The following is a 22,566-nucleotide window of genomic DNA, read 5'->3' on the forward strand; positions in this document are numbered from 1 at the left end:
TTTTATCTGTATAACAATAACCCTCTTTGCACCTTCAGCCCGTTTTCCCATTGTTTAGGTGACTCAAAGAGATGTTATTAGTACCTTTTTAGCAATGAGTAAGTTTGAGTGCCAATTAAACACCTCCAACTTTGTCACCATGAGGGTTTTTATGAGAGGGTCCTTAACAGACAAGGGGCCTCCCATGGCACAGGTGTGCCCCCCTCAGTGCTGGGGTCACGTTTATTCTGGAATGTGTGACAGCTCCAGTGAGTCTGACAGCCCATTCCAGGTGTCCAGGTGTTCTTTCTTTCTCTATGTAATTGCGTGTGCACACACAAACACCGGCTTGGCTGAGGCCCTGGGGCACAGACAGGTTCAAGTTCCACCCAAACAAACATTATGCACAATTTCATTAGATGTGTGTCTATGTGTGTGTGGATGTATGACTATGTACATATGCCTGGCAGAAGAGTGTGTAACCAACGTACTTACACTGGATGCCCTCTACGCTCATCATTTACACTGAAGGATTATGTTACCTAGATATGTCAAAGTCTGCTTTTGTGCCAACAGTCAGCTTGCTCTTTACCTTGTGATTGCTCTTGATCCCACAGACAACAAGTTCTGACATTTGTGTCCTTTCTCCTCTCTGTCCAGCTGAGAACACAGTGGAATAATGGGTTGTCCTGAGCTAAGAGCAACATTTAAAGAGGTGGATTAACTTCAACCCAAAACAGATTCTCTGTTTTTCGGTTGCTTTTTCAAATACATAGGTCAAAACATAAACATAATTGCTGCCCAGTTGAGTGTACAAGTAGCATAGTTAAGCAAAGACCTTGTCCATAGATGGTACGTCACCCACACACGAACTCTTCCTTTGTAGTCAAGTCATTAGTCTGATTTTATGCAAATGGAACATTTTCCTCATCTTCTAAAACTTGTTTATATCTCCATAAGTCCCTGGTATTTCCTGGTATGTCTATAAGCATCATAACTGCTCTGTTACCATCTGGACCTTTGTGTTCCACATTTTATTGGTAAAATAAGGAAACTGGCATTTCTCCCTTTCTCTCCAATTTATACTTAAACTGTCTAGTAGAGTTACAATAATTGTAAACTGTCGCATTTTCCGTTTACTCAATGATGTTGTCTTTCAGATTTTATCAACAACAGTATTATCATACCCCTTAGATATAGTAGTTCTTGTAAACTGCACTGCACTATAGGATTATATAGTTTACTATTTATAAGGGTCTTGCTCATTTCCCGTCCAGTTTTGTTTTGACAGAGTGCGTGGTATGGTTAAGGAGAATGACCTACGATTATATGAAACAGTGCTCTCCATTTTATGTAGCTCAGTTGCAGTACATTTTACACGAACTGTAGTGCTCTGTGAGATATAAACAACAGAAAGCCCTATGAGTTTGTAAAATACTTTTTATGATTGCAAATTAGTGCTTTAAAAGAAGACTTCCAGTGTGTGGTGTGATATGAGTGATCAGGTTATCTGTGTTTACCATTATCCAGGTGATAGGATACGGTGTCCATTTTAAGTTGCCCTAGGTGGCCCATCAATATCTAAAGGGACAATCCCTAACCATGTGGAGGCGGTTTCTGATCTGTAGCCTAGTAAGATTTGAAGCATCATAACCAAACTAGTAGGGTTTGGTTATGATGCTTCAGACTTTACACACTGTTTCTGTAGTAGAAATCAAAAAAACTCCGTATCGATGTTAAAGGTCCTACCCAGATCTTCAAAATACTTCCTTGCAAATTTTTTCCTGGTCAAAACGAGTAAGGTTTACTTTTTCTGAAAGACTACATATATTTCAACGCTGGAAAGAATGCAATAGAAATCTGACAATTAAAGAGGAAAAGCTGAATTTTAAGGATCTCTGTGTCATTTGGGAGACAGCGCATGAGAGCATGTGAGGATAAAAGTGTCAAAAGGGTAAGAATCAGATAAACAGATTAAAATAGAAAAGACTAAACTATGCAGAGACAATAAAAAAAAAGACATTGTAAGTTATACAGAAAACAGAAATGAGCAGCCAGAGAGACAGGAGCATGGAGAGCATCCCTCTGGATGAGGAGATTGGAACATCAGACTGTAGGGTCTCTTATGGGACAGCCATAGACAGAGCACGCTCCCTGCTGCACGCAGGAAGGGGAAGCTTTGCCAGCATGGAAAACACACAAGAGAAGAAGGAGAGATGAGTGAAACAGGGAAAAAATGCATTTCTCCCCAGAGATGAAGTGGGAATTTTCTGCTAGCACAAACACTAGAGACAGTGGAGAAAGAAGAGGGGAGGAAATGGCAGAGAACAATATACAAGAGAAATGACTGGAGGAAGGAGGAAATGGTGGGAAAATTGATCTAAAGGGTTCTGGCAAAAAGGGGAGAGGCTATACTTTAAAGAAGTACATATACACTGATGTGTAATATAAAAATGTAGTATTAATAGACCATTCATAAAATATATGTCTAGGAATAGAGATGTGGTGATTGTATATGAGTCACAAAATCCTTACAATCCGTACATGACTACAAAAGATGTTTGAAATTGTAATGATAACTGCAAATGTATGATAACACAAAAATTTCAGTTTTACTCTTAAGTTGTTACTAAAAGTTAAAAAGTACATTAAAGGTGATCAAATGAACATTACACTACATTCTATGACTTCATGAATTTCTGACAATATAATATATTCAGTAGTTTTGCCTCTGTATAGTGAAAGGTGTGTTACAGAAGTGTTATAGTAATTGTTAAAGAATTACAGTCAGTTTTTTCATATAGTCATGTTTTCAGAGTCTTAAAAGTAATTGGGCAATTGTGCCACAACCAGTTTCATATCCACACGAGGCCTGTCCCCTTATTGTTCTGTACTGAATTAAACAGAGAAGAAATCTGCAGTTGATTCCAAGTGTTGAACTTTAATTTGGTAGCGGTTCATTGCAACTTTGAACTTGAGGTTCAAAGAGACGGTGACGTAAATGGAGGAAGCCGTCATCCAACCGAAATAAATAAACCTATCAGAGAGACAGCAAGTGTTTCTACATTCTTATAAAGAAGGAATCCAGTGGCAAGCTCAACAAGCTCAAACAGCCTGGAAGATCACATTAGACAACTAAAATGTGTGATCACAGGATTCTTTCTTTGCGTAAGAAAAACCCCTTTGCAACATCTAACCAAGGTAGACGTATCTTTTTTTACAGTTAAGATATGCCTCGGTGAATGGAAATTTAGAGGGTTTGGAGCAAGGTACAAACCACTGGATATACTTGAAAACAAGAAAACCGCATTAGACTGGAAAAAATGTGAAAGAGCCTGCAAGCTCTGGAGGAAAAACAAAACAAAGAAGAACAACATTTCTCATTTTTAATACCAAACTAATAGTGGATTTTTAACATTACATTGTCTTCAGTCATAGGATACTGATCATCTTAAAAAAAATGCGAAAAATACATTGCTGTGGATTAAATTACATAAATATATATAAAATATTTTAAATGTGCTCAACCTGAAACATTTGCAGAAGAAAAAAAATCAGCCTACACATTAATGCTGCAGTAATATAACACAAAAGACGTTTGCAGAACATTTAATACCTTTAAGTAAATTAGCTAGTAATAGTTTTATGCTTGTACGGTTCTGAATGTAAGACTTTTTCTTGTAGTAGATAGTGTGGTATTATCATAGACTGGTGGGTAACATTACACTGTGGCATCAGGAAGGACATCCAGCATAAAACTCTGCCAAATAAAAAAATGTGTTGCTACCCGCTGTGGTGACCCTGTGTGATAAGGGAGCAGTCGAAAGTAGTATTACTGTAGTGCTGATGTAGAGGCCCTAATCATTCCCAGTGTTTTTCAGCTAACAGCATTCTTATTCACTGTAGAAGTATTGTTTTAAGACTTTTAACTGTAAGATGATCCTCACACTTCTTTAGCCTGTAAAGTATGAAGAAAAGTGAAGATGTCCAGGCAGAGTGCAGCAACAGAGACTTTTAGGCAGCAAAAAAACCCAAAGCACAACATGGTATGATATGTTTTATATATGTAAAGGAAGACATCATTAAAGTAACCAAAGTGGCTATGCATTGCACTGCAACTCAGAGCGATTGGGTCTTTAGAAAAGCTCTGATGGGAGGTCAAAGTGTGCAGCTGTGAAATGCAACATTACTGCTCACCACCACAGCAATGAATACAGAAAGAAACTTTAACAGCTGTAACATATGAGGCTTCTTTTGCAGCGTGCAGAGTGTACATGTCTGTGCTTTTTGCAGAGACGAACATAAGAATGCACGTGCATAAGTATGTGTCTAGGACAGGCAGTTTTTCCCTTTAGGGGGAGAAGAGGACGGAGTTAGGGAAGGATTTAATATGCTACTTTAGCCCTTGGGGCTGTACAGTTGAAAGCCAATGCATGAGGCGTGCAGAATCACACCAGCCTACATTACACAGTGACTGGGGTTGTAGTGGATATGATTAGTTGGGGGTGAGTGAGGTGGGAGGGGGTTGTAAAAAGTGAAATCATATCACTTAGCAGCTGAGTGCAGATAAAGCTGTGTTTGAACTGGGAGGCATAAATTATACATTGTAAACACAGCATTGGGAGACCATGGCTCGTTTAAATTATGGCAGAGGGTAGATTTTCTCCTCTTTCTTCCTTCCCACACTTCTGTCTCTGCCTCTCTCACTCACAGTTTTCTTCCCTTTGCTCTCTGCGTGCAGTCCTGCTGACTTTTCTACCTCATGTTTTTTCTTAAACACCTGCCTTAACAAGCAACTTCATCTTACACCTAATGCATACTCAGTCAAATTATTCAGGCAAGGAATTTTCTTCTGATTTTTCTACTACAAGTTTTGTATTTTTATTTGCTGTTTAAATACAGTTTGAATGTGACCTTTGGTCCTTTGGTTATCGAGAAGAGCATTCCACAGGTCATGGGTGGAAGACAAAACAGTGTAAGCAGCCTAGCGAAGCTCACTGTGATGATCAATGTTCCCCTCTTGCATAGTTCAAGTCGGGCGCCTGTTTTGTTTTTTTTAAAGGTGCCTCTGTACCTTCTGAAAAGTGCAAGGTTATTGATCAGTTTATTCTATTTGTCATTGACTGCTCTGGAACATCTCTCTACTCTAAAGTCAATAGTGGAGGATTGAGAGGGTGAGTGCCTCCCCTGACCTGGCCTCTCTCAATCTCTAACTTTGTCTCATCCACTATTACCCCCCCCACACACACACACACACACACACATGTAGAGTGACACCCAAAAAAACACACACACACAAACACAAAATGAATCACTCTCTCTGCCCATTGTACCACACCTCTGATCCCAGCTGCAATTTTGATTAATCTTTAAGTGCCACAAGGTCAGGACAGGATTGTGTGTATATTTGGTGTTGGCTGATGCTGTCAGATAAAGATCTAAAGCTCTGCTGAGGTTGGTGCTCTGTTTCTTTTCTGTGTATGTCTTTGTGTACACAAAGAAAGGGTGTGCACCCACCCTCCCTGTGCCAGGGTGGATGTTGATGTCTCCTGTGAAGGAGATTGTGGCCCGTCTGAAGGAGGGCTCAGTGTTCCTGCCTGGTTCTAGTGGACACTGCTCATGTGTTTGTCAAGTATGAGAATCATTGGGGCATTTTAGACCAGGGCTGTTAAACAGAATACCCAGGTCACAGAAATAATCCCATAAGGTGAAAGAGGATGTGACATCAGTAATACAACAAGCTTTTCTAATTAATATCAACAGCATTATTGGGCTCTAATCTCTCATTACACTCTGATTAAAAGTAATGTAATGTAAATATTAGAAATACCTGCAAGATCCACAGTGAATACACAATTGCACACATTGCTTTATAAATAGTGTGATACAGATGCTATGTTTTGTCTGTTTCTGAAGCATGACAACGCTTTCCCTGCACAAATACATGGATTTCATCAAAATGACTAAGGAGGCTGGATTACATGAAGCAGTGTTCTGGTCTGGTCTGAGTACAGCGTCAAAGTTTTATTGGATGGGTTTTTTATCAGACTTGTATTAAAGTCAATTCCGTGTTGGAATAACATTAATATTCTTAGATACATAATGTGATTCTGTGTCCATTATAAGGTGAGTGGAAGATTTGAATATGTCTAGTATTCCAAGTGTAATCGTGTACTTCTCTATGTCTTTGCCGTTGTGCGTAACCATTAAAGGTTTACTGTGTATATTTCCTTTATTTTGGGGTTATGAATTAGCATAGCTTAGTTCCTCAGTGCTTATCAGTGAGCGTTCGTTTTAGGACTTAGTTGATTTCTGAAGACCAGACTGGGGGCTACAACCCCTCGCGTCTCCACGGAGCGAGAGGAGATAATTATTCTCTTTCTGACTCATACATTTCAATGAAAAATGCATACAGCTGGGACTAGAAGCAGCTTATCAAAAGGTTAACTCTTCCCCACAGTTGTCTGTGTCTGCATAGGGGAGCATTTCTGACGACAGTGGCAGCATCGTCCAATGCTGCCACTTTGTGTTTTCCTGCTGTTTTGTTTGGATGTTTTCAACATTGCTATGACCCGCCAGTGGCCCGGTGCTTTGTTTTCCCAAAGTTAACTTTCAATCAAGAAACAAGCCAGCTGTTGTTTGTGTTGTGTTCTGTACATCATTTCTTAAGCAGCCATCTGAGTGCAGCAAAGTGATTCTGACATGAATACATATGAGTTCTTAGTTATTTTGTGTTATCAACATTCAATGTATCTAATCAAACAGTGACATTACATGCAAACCAGTTTTCCTGTTTTGTTAATTATAGATTTTACACAATTTTTGACAGCCAACATGATGTCAGAGCAGGAACACTTTTCTTGCCAAACATAGTACGTGCAATGCACTGTGTGTAGTATGCATATCATTGTGCTTGATAGCTCTTTAGATCATCTCATTGAGATTCAGAAATCTCTTGCCTTTTCACCTCCACATACACTGTATTCCCACATACACTTCTGTCACTCATTCATTCACACACACATACACATAGACCCTTCAGGCCTTATGGGGAAGGAGCGCTGCCTGGGAAAGTGATAGCAAGAGAGAAGAAGCTCTAGAGAGTGAGTTATCTCTTTAGATGTCATTGAGGGGTGCCTCTTTTCTCTCCCTCTCCTTCCCTCTATCATTTTCCTTTTTCTTCCTTTCTGCTTGTCTCCCTCACTCTCTTGTTCCCACTTGCTCTCTCAAATCATGCCTCCAGTGGTATTCAGACAGTCCAAGGACAAACTCGAGATATGCTGGGAGCAATGGACTGTCCGTCAGTTTGTGTTTATACATGTTTGTGTGTGTGTGTGTGTGTATGCGAGAAAGAGAGTAGTTGATGTTGAGTCTTTGAAGCTGTTCTTCCCCTGTCCTAACAGGCTAGAGTTTCGTCCCTTTGCATTTAACCTCACGATGCTACATTCAGGGGTTAAATCCTCACAGGCAGGCATAAAACACTCCCTGGGTTGTGGACACACATAACAAGACATTTCAATATTTAAAATTCACCTAGAGTGCCAAGAGCTGCACAGCTTGCTATTGTCGAGGTCATGCCCTTACATTTCAGAACTGTTATATTTATTTCATTTTATATTTATTGACTTGTCAAGGTGACTGTCATGGAATAAAAAGACCATTTACATAAAAACTGCAACAATTCTGTTTTTGTTTTATTATGTATATTTTTTTAATTATTCCATATCAAAGCTGAACTCCAATGTAATGTGGTAGTTGGCTTGTCTGACTAAGGTTACGTCCACACTAGTCCGGATAGATTTGAAAACGGCGTTTTCGTCTGAAAACGCTCCGCGTCCACACTAGCGTTTTCAGTCGTTTTCACAGAGTCGTGCGTCCACACTGAAACGGATGAAAACGCTTACGTTCCAGTCCTGCGCATGCGCAAAAGCGAGTGAGAATTAAAGAATTTGAAGAAAAGCTATCTGGAGCATGTACAAACTGATTTTCATCTTTTTTAGGGCAGTCAAAATTGAGAGCAATCAAAACAACCGCTGTATAATGCACTCCGCTATCTTTGTTTATTTGGTCACATGACTGCATCACATGACTAAAATACGTCATCGTTTTAGAAAGTCTGCGTTTTCGTGTGTCCAAACTGCGACGGGACAGCTGCATTTTGAAATGTATGTGTTTTCGAGAGTTTTTAAAACGCTAGGTTTTTCCTTGAGGAAAGCGCCGTCTCAGTGTGGACGAGAGGTCAAAACGGAGAGAAAACAATGCATTTTCAAAAGAAAACGCATTAGTGTGGACGTATACTAAAGCACTGTCAAACAGGCCAACCCAGTCTGCGACCCTGAAAAATGCATACAAATAAACACCCACGCCTTCACACAAAGCCAACCAGTTGCATGACCTATTGCCTCATGCCACACACATACTCTCAAAAAATCTCTCCCGGAGACAGACTTCTCTCTCTACGTGTGTGTGACGCGGTAACTCGACGCTCTCAGACAAACAGGGGAAATCCTCTTTGTCTTGCCATGTCCATCACTGGCCATCTCACTATCCCGATGTATGTGGATGTCTGAAAACCCTCCCCCCAGCCTCCCCAGCCAGGCTCCAAGACCAATAGATTTATCCAACACGCTTCCACAAACACATGCACAGGCCCCCTTGGCTCCAGGCATGTTCCCCTGACGCAGGGACACACAGACAGGAAGTTTGAGGAGCGGTTTGTGACAGTTTAGTTCTCTTAGAACACTTCAGGTTTGACCCTCTCTTGACCAGGCGGCTTCCTTCTCCTCCATCTCTCCGTAAACAACCACATCCCTGCAACTAAAAGCGTGCTGGCTCACCAAGTGTAATAACATCATTCATGTTTTGATGTGGGGCGGAACGTTTTAGTGAGCAAGGGAGGCCATGTGGCGAGCGAAAATGTGTGTGCCTTTCCTTTTCTGGGTTTTCTCTGATTGCAGAGATGACAGATCTTTGTCATGAAGAAAAGCAAGTTAACCTGTCACCTTTGCCAGTCTTCTCCACCCACTATTTAGCCACTGTGTGTCTTTAAAACGTGCACACACACATGCACTAACAAAGCACGCACACACGTTTGCACTGATCTTGCTGAGTGTGTGTCAGCTCTATTAGCACATTCCCAGATAGAGCCAGCGTCTTCTTATCTGTGGTGACCCATTAATTACACTTTGTTCCATTAAGTGATCTATTTCAGACCTGCCCCACCCTCAACACCCACTCTCTGCTATCTCCACCTCTGGCCTGCTCCTCCCCCACCTGAACTCTCTGCTCTCTTTTTGTCTAACCCTTCGCAGAATACACACACGCATACATACACACGCACACACTTTTCTCTAAGTGTCGGCAAGCATGGAATCACAAAGTCAAGTGACAAGTACTTCTATGCTTGTGTCGCATGTGTTTGAGGCAAAAACATGAAAAAAGAGGTTCGTAGACAACTCTTGGTTGCAGGATTTCAACGTTGCATTTCTCTCACACTAGACTCTTAGACCAAATTAGAAATCAGTCTAGTGTTCATATGTTCCACAGCAGTTTTCTCACTTTTTTGCCCTCTACTCACTTTATTGATCGCCTTCTCTAACCCAGCTCTGTTTTGTATGTGTGAAAGTTACCAGTATAACTAACTCTTGAGCATACATAAATATGATATATATGCCATATGTCACATGAATGTGAATTTTTGTCTTTGTACATGCCAGTAGGTTTGTATTTTGAGTTGTGTAGTTCTGATATCTATTTTTATATGTATATTCCCACTGCACCTGGGAGATGCTAAATAGAAGTGTTCAGTCAAGTGTTGGTAGAAGGCCACAATGAAAATCTGGCCACAAAATGTGCCTTCAGTTCAGTATGGTTAAGTGGAAATGTAAATTTGGAGCAGCTACACTAGTTGGATCATTTGCACTTCTGAGCATTACATAGAATGATACTGGTAATATACAGTGTCCTATCAAGTATAATCCTGTGCAACATAATTTAAATGTCACAGTTTAAAAGTGTATCTTCTCTGAATAATTGTATTATATAACTTTACTTTACTCTAATGTAAGCTTAAAAGTGTAGATTTATAGTATTAATTATATTTTCCCCACAGCAGGAACTTACTGTCACTTTAAAACAACACAAAGCTCTTTTGTTTGATTCAAGTCTGGTGATACATTTGGACAGGTCATGCTTTTTTTTAACTTCTTTTTTCATTATAAAGTCTGCTGTGATTTTGGCGGTATGGTTTGGACCATCATCATATACTGGAATTTTCTTCTCCTGTCAAGCCTGCGGGGACTGAGTCATCATGTTAGCCAGTATTTTTGTGTATCAGCAGGTATTTATAGTGGCATGGCATCTAAAAACGTAATCTATCCCAACGCCTTTTGCACTCATGCATCCTGATATCATCACACTTACACCTCCATGCTTTCACTGTCAGGGCTATGCATTCACGCCAAACATGTTGGACCCCAACATTGTATTATATAACTTTACTTTACTCTAATGTAAGCTTAAAAGTGTAGATTTATAATATTGTTGGAACCCAACATGTTTGGCCACTTAAATTGATCTTGAGCTGGACAAAGAATGTACACATTTTCATTAGGCTTATTTTCATCTTCTTTAGCAAAGTTTGTTCTGACAGTTTCTAGCTGATAATAACAACCTTTTTTTAAAAAAACATAATCCATATAGTTTTATGTAGTGCAATGCTTTGCACATTGTAAGCTGTCATATGACCCCAGGGGCAAGTCTGATGGTCCATTTTTCATGGCTAAATAGTGTTGGTGTGCTATGGTTGGCATCCCTTGAAGAGGATATCCATAGCAGCTCTGATTAGCGATAGTTAAGTAGTTATGTACCTCTTGATTAATGTTGCTACCGTGTTTTGACTTTTTAATGGCTTGTTTTTCTTTTTCTTTTATGACCACAGATCTTCCTATATCCTTTTTCCATCTGGTACAAGTCTCACAATGAAATTTTAAAATTACTCGAGCAGTTCTTTTCCATGTGGGGGCCTGATGCAAACAAGTACTTAAACTGAGCTCACAGGTTGAAAATTGTTGAATTCATATCTTCATGGAATTTGTCCAATAAGAAATCAAATATGTGTTCAACTTGTGTGTCAGTGATCACAGCTGTATCCAATTTTGTTGTTTTTACTTAATACAGTGTCCCTAAAGGATTTGTTTCTTATTCATAAGGGAGAATACTATTGTTAACTTAATAGCACAGTCATTTAAAAATGCTTGAATTTTAAATTGTTTGGCTTGAAAGTAATAGTGCACAAAGGTTTTGTCATATATGTTTATATATGTATATGTGTCATTGTATATCCCACAAATGATTTGCATCCACAACACAAAGATTATTTCCATTTAAGCAAACTGCTAGTCATGGCAATTGTATCTACAAGGCACTTAATACTTTTTTATTGCCAATATTACCGGCGATGTTGTGAAGAAACAAGGTATTTTTTTGTCGGTGTATCCAATGTAAGCATCAGGTGTAGTGTGATAGAAATATTTATATGATTATGTGGTTGATATAAAGAAAACAAGTGGGAGACTGCTTTACAAAGCATATTGATATATATACTGCAAATTCTCTGCTGCCAGTGTATACTGCTTTTTAGCTGGATAAAGATTATACCATGCATTGCATCAATCTTACACTAGTACTGTTAGTCCCCTTGCTAGATTCTTCTATAGACCTTAGGCAACATGTGTTGTGAATGAGAATTGTATGAAGGTGTGTGCGATCACCATAGCCTTGTATGAATGGGGGTTCTCACACTCAAGGCTGTCTATTCTGAGACCACAGATTCTGAATGCGCCCTGTCTTTCTTACAGGTGCAAAGGGGGCCTCTCTTAGCCCTGTCCTCCTTCAACTCTTTTGTGACTGAGTGATGTGTGTATTTCTAATATCGTAGATGTGTTGGTGTGAGTGTGTGTTTCTCTATGCCTGGTGTTGTCTTGGAAGTTCAAGAGAGGTTTGTGCAGCAGATTTTACTGCAATAAAGTGGACTATAGCTGTTTGTGTATTTATGTGAATGAGGAGTGAATGAAATGTAGCGAAGTAGTAAGTTTGCAGTCTGGCATTTAGCATATTCTCTTGTGCGCATGCTCTAACCCCACTCCATCTTTTCCATCCTGTCTGGCCAAAGTTGCCTGGCCTAACCTACCCTTGGCAAGGCATTGTGTGTGTGTGTGTGTGTGTGTGTGTGTGTGTGTGTGTGTGTGTGTGTGTGTGTGTGTGTGTGTGTCCGTGCTTAGTCCCATTTGAGTTGCACATATATGCATGCGTGTAGTGCCTCCACTAATGCACAGTCTTTGTGGGGGCCTCTCTTTTCAGCCATGCTGCTTTTGAGACACGTTGTGCCTGGGCATAGAAACAAAAGCTCTCCATTGCCCCTCAATAGGCCAAAAACAAAACCGTGTCAGGCGAGCTAGCAGCCCCCGAGTGTTTGCCATTTAAGTCCCAACCAATGGTGGCGGAGATGGAACAAAGGGGCCGGACAGGGACGGAGGCCTGCACTGTTTACAGTGTTAATGTCTGGGTGGCACTCCCAACAAGGCCCTTCCATAAACATACATGTGCATGTACACTCGGTCTTTTTCTCTTTTTTTATGTGTGTGTGTGTGTGTTTATGTCACATATTCACACTGAATCAACAGGTACATATGCAGACCTTATACTATGTTGTAAAATTCACACACAAAAATGGAATTAAACTTGGACATGTCATACGGGCATAAGAAAATTTGTGTATCCAACTGATAATTTTGACATTTTTTTTATTACCCAACTAGGCATTTACAAATTTATACAATTCTTAGTGTTTTAATAATTAGAGAACAGAAGGTTCAGACTATACTGTCAAAACTAGTTCATATATTTTAAATAGCTTTGTCACTGACTCTATACTAATTTTCTTCTTGCTTTGTCACCATAAATAAATTAGCAAGCCAACTCTTCCAAATGGCATGCAAATGATGCCCCCAATTCACATATGTTTAAAGTTTTAAATGTTTTATGATAATTTTGTGGTTCATTAATTTCATTTGTGAATTTAATTGAATGATTTTATTCTACATCTTACCAATTGTTTCTGTAAGAGCTAACTGTTGAGCTAGCTTTTTTCCACATTAAACTTGTAAACTTGAGTGTAGTATTTAGATAGATAGATAGAAAAGGTGCATACAAAATATTGATTAAAGCGACACGCAGATGGCTAAGCACATATTCCAAAATATCTCAACCCTTTTAAGCAGAGATGAGTAAAACAACTGACATTGAGAGGTGCTGTAGAGGCAAAGGATTATTCAGGCTTCGATTTTTACTGAAGAAGAGTCAGGAGAGTCTGACACTGGTATCAAATAGCCTGCACAGTCCTTGGACCAGGGTTATCTTGTAAATACTCTGCTCCAAGTCCATAAAAGCAAGGGTCCTTTATGACGGCCAAGGCCACGCATTCACATTAAAATAAAAAAAGCACTCAGTGCAATCTCAGTGTCTCTGTAGGGAGGAAACATAACAGGCTGGAGGGATTAACAAAATGAGAAGTAAGTAATAAAAAAATACAGAATTTCACCGTCTTTTGTGCAGTCTTTGTTGTCACAAGTTCCACTCTCCATATGAACTACTTGAATTCAAAGTAGCTTATGTGTGGTCATGATTTCAACCAGTTAATGTGATATCCTCCGCTCACTGTGTTTTCACTCGGTTTTGTTTCTCTATGTCTCTCTTCTGTTTGCATTTTATTCTAAGTAAATACAGAGCCCCCTCAGCGGCCCCTGTAGGTACTGATTCAGGTTTCTCATCTCTGGATGTGTAATGAGTTCTGCCTTGTTTTTGTCTAACAACAACACACAATAATAAGCAAAGTAATTAAAAGCAGTATGAGAGAGATGGGGGCTGGGCAGACCCCACTTACCAACAAGCATTAAAAATGAATTTAAGTCAAGAAGCAACAGTGGTATTACTGATTTGATGAAATGAGTTCTGTTTTTTAGTATTTTTGTCTTGATGTATTTATGGCTGTTTCTGCTCCGATCAAGCTGATTTTTATTTGAAGACACACAGTGTAGAAAAAGTCTGATTATTCCTGGGTTTGTTGTCTTCATCCTAAATGGAGATCAGGGAATAGTGGCAGGGAATGGGTGGGAGAGTAAAATTTAATTTAATACATTTTTTGACTGAAAACATAGTCTTCATGTTTTGTTACAGAGGACGGAGCTGCTCTGGTGGTGTTGCAGACCACCTGTCACCTGCCCGGGCTCTCTTTGACCTCGTCTCCTGTGGCAACATGTCACACCCCCTTTACAGACAGCCATGTGGGACGAAATGACATTCTTGACCTTTAGGCATGTTGGCAAGCAAAGTGACAACAAGCATAGCTGACTGTATGTCAGTTATGTGCACTGCATGTGGACAACCAGACACACGCAAACACACAGTGCCAGCGCACACTGCGCACGTAGTCTCGGAAGATCATCTAATATCAGAGAGCGTCAGGGACAGAAATCCGATCGTCTGACAACCAGGATACAGATAGCGATTCTCCTCCGCTGATCCATGCAACAGATAGTTTCCACAAACAGCTGCCTGACTAAGGTTACAACCAACCCAGGCCCGCACCACAGTGCACTGCTCTACCTCACATCGAGATAAAACAAAAGCTTAGGTTACCGTCAATAGGAAATTGATAAGATAATACACTGTTTGTGGGGGGTTTTTTTGTTTTTTTTGATGAAAACGTTGACAAGAGGAAATGAGAAAATGTTTGCTTCAGCGTGAAATAATATCATGTATATTAGTCTTGTTAGGTTTTCTGTTTTTTAAAAATATTTTCTTCCGTGATTATATCGTTGTTCATCTCCTTTTTTTAATTGAAGCTCATTAAATGTTTAACCCAAATGTCAGCATATTTGATTAAGCAGTCATAATTGTTTAAAGAAATTCAATTCTCACAAAGAAAAGTATCATCACTTTACATTCCCCCTGCCTCAAAGTACTCTTAATAATTTGAATATGGATTTATATTATAAGTGAGGCAAAGAGATATGCCCCCTTCACATCAGTGTAATTACGAATCACAAAAAAAAAGAGTTTGATTCAAATAAAATAGGCCATTTGTACACAAGCAATTAACTGCTGCGGCTTTAAATAATGTAGCCCAGATGGAACCTAATTATAGTCGGCATGCTTTGATTTGCACTTCCTGTTGGAGTATCACTCGGGGCGTCACTTTGGCTTTTCAGTCACCTAGCGTTTGTTTTGAAATTTGTGACAATCAGAGCCGATTACCATTTGTAACAGCATGCAGCGTTTGGTACGCAGGGAAGAAAGCATGGCCCATAGCTATGGAGGAATTTCCTTGTTTTCAGCTCAAAAATCTCCTCCTCTGTTCCCTTACCTCACTGCACACAAATGATAACAACTGTGTGCGTGAGTATACGTGTGTGTTTGTGCCCGCATGTGTGTATGTGTGTGTTCCATCCATGAGTAGACACTTACAATTGATGAATGTGTTTATGTGTGTGTGGCAGCATCTTGTAGCAGCGCAGAGTCAGAGGGAGATCAAACAGTCAGTCAATTACCTTGAGAGGGCTCCAGTGGCTGTGACAGAGAAGAGGAGGCCAAATATCCAGGATCAAATACTCTTCTCTGTCTGTCACATAATGAGGCAGCTTCACCAGGCTCAAACAACACACACAAAATGGTCAAACACAGGGCACTGGTCAGGCGCTACATTGAAACTGCTCCATGACTGGAGCACGGAGCACATAAGGGAGCTCTCAGCACAGGACATGTTTCTGTACCGGCTCTTTGCTGCCTTAGAGTGAAACAGGGAAACAGTGAAACATTGTCGTGTGTATGCGTTGCCTTACCTGTAGGTCATCATTACGTGCAATATTAATCTAAGTTTGTTTGTTTTTTCCTCCAGTGTAATTATAAACACTGTTAAAACTAAAGACAATTTTCTGTATTCCCCGTGACGATACCCAGTGTCGTGGAGCTCGACAGCATCATTATTGAAACGGCAATGAATGAAACTGTTATTGCATTTAAAACAAACTTTATTAGGCTAATGTCATTACTGTAAACTTGTTAAAATCTGTACATGCAACTTAATTGTTTCACAAGTACGAAACAGCTACACAGTGTACTTTAGTTTAAATACAGGATACAAGTTACAGTTAAAAAGGGTGAGCTCTTTGTCCATTGTACGCTGTTTTGCCAATACATAAAATCACTTCTTCATAAAGGAAAAAAAACAGTCTGCTTATCAGCTAATTGGCTGTTTATGGGTTTCCTTTACCCACAAGATACAGCCAGATGACACCATCGATTTCCACAGTTTTTAAAAGATATTACTTTGATTTGTGGTGTAGCTGACATAACTCTCGCTTGTCTTCTTCTTCTCCCTCTGTCTCTGCCTCTCTTCGCCTGGTCACTGGGGTTCCTCCTCTAAATCAGTGGTCACATCTCAGCTATGACAACATCCATTAGGTTCAACACGCTTTGGCTATTAAAGGAGGAATGGATGGAAGTTTTAAAGGCCTGTTTAAGTCTACATGAGAGTGGGTTTATATCTGTGTGTGTGTGCGAAGGTTGTCTGGGGGAGAGGATTTTATTTCAAAGCTTCTACCATATAGAAGGGGTGGAGCTTAACGCCAGAGTCACTGAAGGGCCACGGGCTTATTTGCATATCGGCACAGAGACACCCCCCTGGTGACCCTGAACTGCGATGGGATAGGGTGGAGACGCTGGCGGAATTCTGGAGTTCACCGCTAGTTCAAGATGAACTGGAAAGTGCTGCGGCATTGATCGCTTCTGCAGAAAAAAGAAAAGAGACAAAACAGAAGTAAAAATACAAGTGAGAGAGAGAACAATGAGACAGGGAGAATAGAAGAGGTGGAATAAAAAGATCACAGTGCCTCAAATTGGATATAAATGATAGATTAGAGGTGTGAGAGGGCTGTGTCTTTGTTTCCAGGGATAGGTGTTATGATGAGCCCTACACAGGTAGTGGAGTCACCGGGAGTGCTGGGTTATTGACTACCATGATTGCCAGGCCAGTAAATTTGACCCAAGGCACTGACTGCCATCTGCTTGCTATATAGCGTGCAGTGCAAACCCCTGTCTCAGAATGATCAAGAACCCCCTTATATACTCGTACGCGCAAATTACACACACACAAACATACCACTGGTACCTGGAACCCAAATTCCCTCTCAGCCCAAAACCCTATACCTGCTTACAATCATACACATAAACACACACACATGCACACACACCATCTCCATTAATGCTTCCAGGCAAGGGTCAATCTAATAAACATGGGGTCAGTGCAGTGGTCATCAGAGGGCTGTCTATGGTGTGAGAGCCTTTAAGTTGCTTCCTAATTGTATCCCGGCGGCCTTCTAGTCTAGCTTTTTATAGCTGATACGATGTGCACTGTGGGGAGAGGAGGAAGCCAGGATGGAAAGTGAAAGGCACTGAGAAAAGGAACCGAGGTAAAAAGGTATGTCTGTATATTGTAGAGATTCGATTCATTGAGAAGGGCTGTGGTTATCGACTTTTCTCTCCTGGGACCGTCTTTTTTTTTTTCAAGCAGCTCTAAATCATTAACTGCTTTTTGTTTTTTAAATGCTCCCAGGAAAATTACAGGAAGTCATTGTAATATTGTTTCGAACAAATGTAAGTCCCTAAGAAGAAAAGGCTGCAGATGCAGAGGTGAAAATAAAGATTCACAAAAGAAAGCTCATTACAGCCACTCTTGATTTCCTCCATTCCTCTGTGTGCAAACATGTCTGAGATCCATCTATCAAAGTATGAAACCCTTAGTTTTATCTAATAACAGGCATCGGGTGAACTGCAGGACACCATTTTTCAGGTTCAGTTGCAGTCAGACGCTAACGAGAGGTGGCACAAACAAACCATTCCGTGTTACAACTAACTTGTTAGTTCTAGCTCAACTGGATGGCACAGCCAAGGTGTTCTGCCATCCAGTTGAGCTATCAAACTAAAAGGCTGGGCTGTGACACCCAAACCCTAAGGAACCTGACGCGCATGTACCAGATTTCAAGCTCCAGCGTGACCCCAACTTGGGAACTTGCTAACCTGGAGAAGGTCAGAGGGAAACCCTGCACTTCTGCCTCCCCCCGTCACTGCCAGACCACCTGATATGTTCACTAGTTATCGCTCTCCAACTTCTGTCTGGCCTTTTCTCAATTAGTCCTTTGGAACGAATGACTACCGCTCCACTGGTTTCACTTAGTGCACCCATTGTGTATATATCTAGTTTTGTTGGAAGGACCTCTTTCCATCTCCTTGGTTGTGCAGCGCTGTTGATTATCAGGTATCCGCTTGAATAACATATTAAGGCTATCCCATTGGGCTAACAGGTCATAGGCTGCCATCGTTCTCACACATAAGGGTTTAGGTCTTCACGGAGCATTGTGGGAGTTTGCGAATCTTACGAGACTAAAAATCTTATGTAATAGTGTCCGTTTCTTTTCACTTATTACGTTGCCATGGTGAGTATATAGAATGCAGAGCTTTAATTTAAATTATATTAGCACTGATCATGTGTTTCCTTTCATATAACATTACAGTCAGTAAATATCTTGGTATGCACTTGTGCTTATCTTTTCCACGCAGGCACAGAGAGGCATGAGCTGACTTCCTGGATGAGCTTCGACTCTATCTTCAGGTTCTTCAGTGAGTTCCATGCAAAAGAAGGCGAGGAGGCAGAGGAGACCTCCAACTCTGTTACCACACGCAGTGGCTCCCACAAAAACAAGCACCAAGATTTGTAGAGAACCATCAACAGTGACTCGAAACAAGAGGAGATTTGGGGAGGGCGCAGAGGTTAAAGTGCAGAAAAGGTCCTCTGATATTTTTTTTTATTTTCTCTCTCTTCCTCTGTAACCTCCTACCAGATTTCCTTCCCCACTGTTTTCCCCGAGTGTCATTTCTTCCTCCCAGCCCTTCCTGACTCTGCACACGCATAGCCTTCTTGTTGTAAGAGACAAGAGTACAGGGTCACTGTGTATACATCACAATAACGTTTTGCATTACTTCTGGTTGAGTGCAACTGTCAAAGCAATATGGGCCTGAGTGTTAGCGCTTCCCGTGGGCTGTGGCCTGGCTGCGGGTACGGGCCACAGCAGCAGAGATTAAGGTTGACAGGCGCTGTGCACAATGCGCTGTGGTGCACCTCTAATTGTCCTGACATCAGCCTGAACTGAGCTAATGCCCCGCCTGCCCTCCAGTCTGCACCGCTCAGTCTCCTCTCCATCATCCCCCCCGGTCCTAAAGCCTGGACCACTCACCCTGAAATTAGCTCATGCCGTGTGGTACATTGTGGTAAGTTTGGTATCATTTCCTGTACCGACCGCAAGTATTTTTTTTAATAAGAGTGAATACTCTTAACTCTTTTGTTTAACAGCAGTTGTTTTGATTGCTTCATGATTATTGTTTGACTCATTCACACACACATAATCAAAAAAAACTTTTAAACCTCATTTTTCTCATTCAGATTTGTGAGTGTGATTCTAAGCTGTTTGTTTTTTCTTTTCTTTTTTTTTTTTGGAATTGCAGTTATTATAATAAGAAAGACTTTTCGTAATTTCTGAAATTTGAAGGCAGTGTCTCATACAGACACTATGACTATGATTTTATTTTTTAATATTAAGCCAATATTTTCTCAGCGCATGTAAGTGAGTAAGTGTTTACTTTAGTGTATCTATGAGTTTGATTTGCAAAAGTGTGGAGAGCTTATTTCTCTGGTTATTATAAATATATATACTTTTTCCTTTTTCTCCAGTTTGATATCCTTGAAATTGATGTCTGTGGCTGATTGGATGTGATGAAACAAATAAAACAAACACAACCTGTTCTGAATATGGAAAATTCAGGACACTGAGCATATTTAAAATCATTTAAAGTCAGGCATCAAAATGGGTTCGTGAGATATCTCATTTTAACGGGAGCCAGAAGTCAGCTCACAACACTCATAAAGCCTCAATATATTGCCTTACACATGTCATGAAATCCAAGATTTCAATATTATTCTAAGCCGGAATGATATTTCCTTAGATGTTGGAGAAATGTAACATATCAGTTTTTTTCCTCGCACCAAAGTACTCTTCTTGTGTACTTAGAAGTGACAAAGTCAGCTCCCTGCTCAGCTGCACATAATCTGACTGCGTGTCTTAAACATGATCTTTTTTTCCATAAAGCTGGTATGTTTTATAAAGCACTCAAGGCTTAATGGAGTGCATTTCTAATGTGTCATGGCATTAGTAAACCCCCAAATTGCATACTAAATCATATGATACCTTAGACACACATTCTCAAACATTCCTACCCTTTTCTATCCTTTTTTAAAACAGTTTCCATTGTTAAACTTCCGCACTGAACACTGAAATCCTGCCTTTTCTGCCCACTGTGTGTATGGTTGAAGGCTTTTGTGGATTATCTTTCTGCTGTAATGAGACAAGTGCGGCTGATGGTTGCAGGCCTAATTTCCTTTTAATTTGATTTAGATCTCTCCAGGTTTCAGCAAAAGAAGTTGGCTTATTATTTGATTTGATGAGTTTCATTTCAAGATATCTTTGCTCATCTTTCTCCTTTTCAACTATGATCAGTTCATTTTTCACTCTACAATTTGTATATTGTTGCCTTAGGAATAAACAAGATTCTGCTCACTGTTTTTTTTTTTTTAATAATATCCAGCAAGCCATATGTGAAGGGAACTAAAGATGTAAGAGCAGCCTAAATCCAAAGCACAGTTTGGAAATAAAAGGGGAATATTTTCGCCAATTGTTCTTGAAGTCATTATTTTTTGCAGATGGTTTATTATTTGTTGCATTGGATTGAGAAACACGCCTATTTTGTTTAATCACAGCACAAGCTTTTTGGTTTTATGAAACTGAAAGTTTCCTGCCAGGTTTCTTTTTTTTTTTTCTTGTATTCTGAAATAGTTTCATTCGCTTTTGATCCATTTCAGTTTTGAAGGTCTTAATTATTTTCGACGCTTCTGCAGCACAGCAATTACTGTACTTTTACATGATTTCATTGTTGTAATAACCAATTAAAACAAAGCAAATAAACTTTAAATCTTGCTTTTTAAACCGTGTGCTTCTCCTTTTTTCCTTTTCTCATTTTTCTTCTTCTTTGTTTTCTTGGAATGGACGCGCTAATCGTCCTGACTTTTTCACGGCTGGTATTGCGCACGTTACTTATTTAGAAAACCATAAGGAAAACTCCACAACGCAGACAGGCCACGACAGCTGTGAACGCGTCAAGTGATCGAGGAAAAAGTCAAGTGAAGTCACATCCGTTGTATCTACAACTTTCCAAACGTGAAATCAATACTAACCACCAAACATGCCTCTGCTACCAAACAGTCGACCACGTGTTTTGTCAGTTTTCTAAACTTTCAAAAATGTATATTTTACGATAGCTGTGCTGCTTTGTTTCTGTAGTGAAACGGGTCATAACTTTAATTGTGCATATATTTTTTTAAAAATCCTTAAAGGTAATGATATTGGAGACAGAGCGTTAAACTGAGCGATACGTGTGTCAGAGAGAAAACAAACTACAAACTGTAATGCCTTTTTTTTTTTTTTTTTTTTGGTCGTTAATTTAGGCAAACTGAGCCCCCTCTAACTCAGCGAGGTTTTACGGCATCATTTGTTTTCACACGGTGAAACCGATCAGGTCATTAAACGCCCCCTCAATAAATCTTTAGAAATCTTTTCCATTAACCCCCGAAACAACAAGTGGAACCAGGCGAGTCCCCCTCACACAGTGTCAGAGCGCAGATTAAAGAGAGGCATTCAATCACACACACACTCGCTCTCTCTCACTCGCGCTCTCTCACACACACACAAATGAATTAGGCTCGACTTTCCGTCTTAAATGTGTTTAGAACTTCCTCGGGATATGTATGTAACTTCACAGCTCTGCGATATTGAAAAGGCAAAACCCCACTCTCGTGTTAGCGAGAATTTTCTGAGTTTAATTAAATAACCCGCCTTCTGTCCACAGCAGTGATGTAGTGGTATCATAAATTAGGACCTCCAGTCAGTTGTCATCAAAGGCACCCGATTAATACACGTTTGGAGGAGGGGGGTTGTATTATATTTTCGACCAAGAATCAGTGCGCCTTAAGACTTAATTGTTCATAGACTGTTAAGTGTTTGGCTATTTTATAGATAATGCTGAAATATCGAAAGTTGCGAGAAAGCAGACAAACTTTCTCTCATTGGTCATTCACTTCCATGGGCGCCCCCATGACAACGACGATTTCTGTCAGTCAGTCAGTCAGTCTGGCGCTAGTTTACGCTTTTTCGGTGTTTCCTAAAAAAAAAAAAAGGAGAATAAGTTGGACCTTGACGTTTGAAGGATTTCCAAACCAAAACCAGAAAGCCTGATTTCCTCTATCTCTTCCCTCGATAAAAGCAGGCCCAGCGTGTGAATGTATTGGTATGTCTGATTTGATTAAGCTATAAGGATTCACTTTCTCCCAGCTGGTGTCGTCAACTCGTGTAACAGACAGCTCCA

General features: G+C 40.2%; 1 protein-coding gene across 1 annotated transcript in view; it reads left to right on the top strand.

Annotated features, from left to right (window-relative positions):
• Positions 1-21,131, top strand: part of arb2a (ARB2 cotranscriptional regulator A) — a 166,439-nt gene extending 145,308 nt beyond the window's left edge. Inside the window, exon 11 of the mRNA XM_004544388.4 lies at positions 18,655-21,131. Coding sequence (XP_004544445.1) covers positions 18,655-18,812 — 158 coding nt within the window. The 3' untranslated portion in view covers positions 18,813-21,131. The remainder of the gene's footprint in view (positions 1-18,654) is intronic.
• Positions 21,132-22,566: the final 1,435 nt, after the last annotated feature.

This window comes from Maylandia zebra, linkage group LG12 (genome assembly GCF_041146795.1).
Source record: "Maylandia zebra isolate NMK-2024a linkage group LG12, Mzebra_GT3a, whole genome shotgun sequence".
Classification (NCBI taxonomy): Eukaryota; Metazoa; Chordata; class Actinopteri; order Cichliformes; family Cichlidae; genus Maylandia; species Maylandia zebra.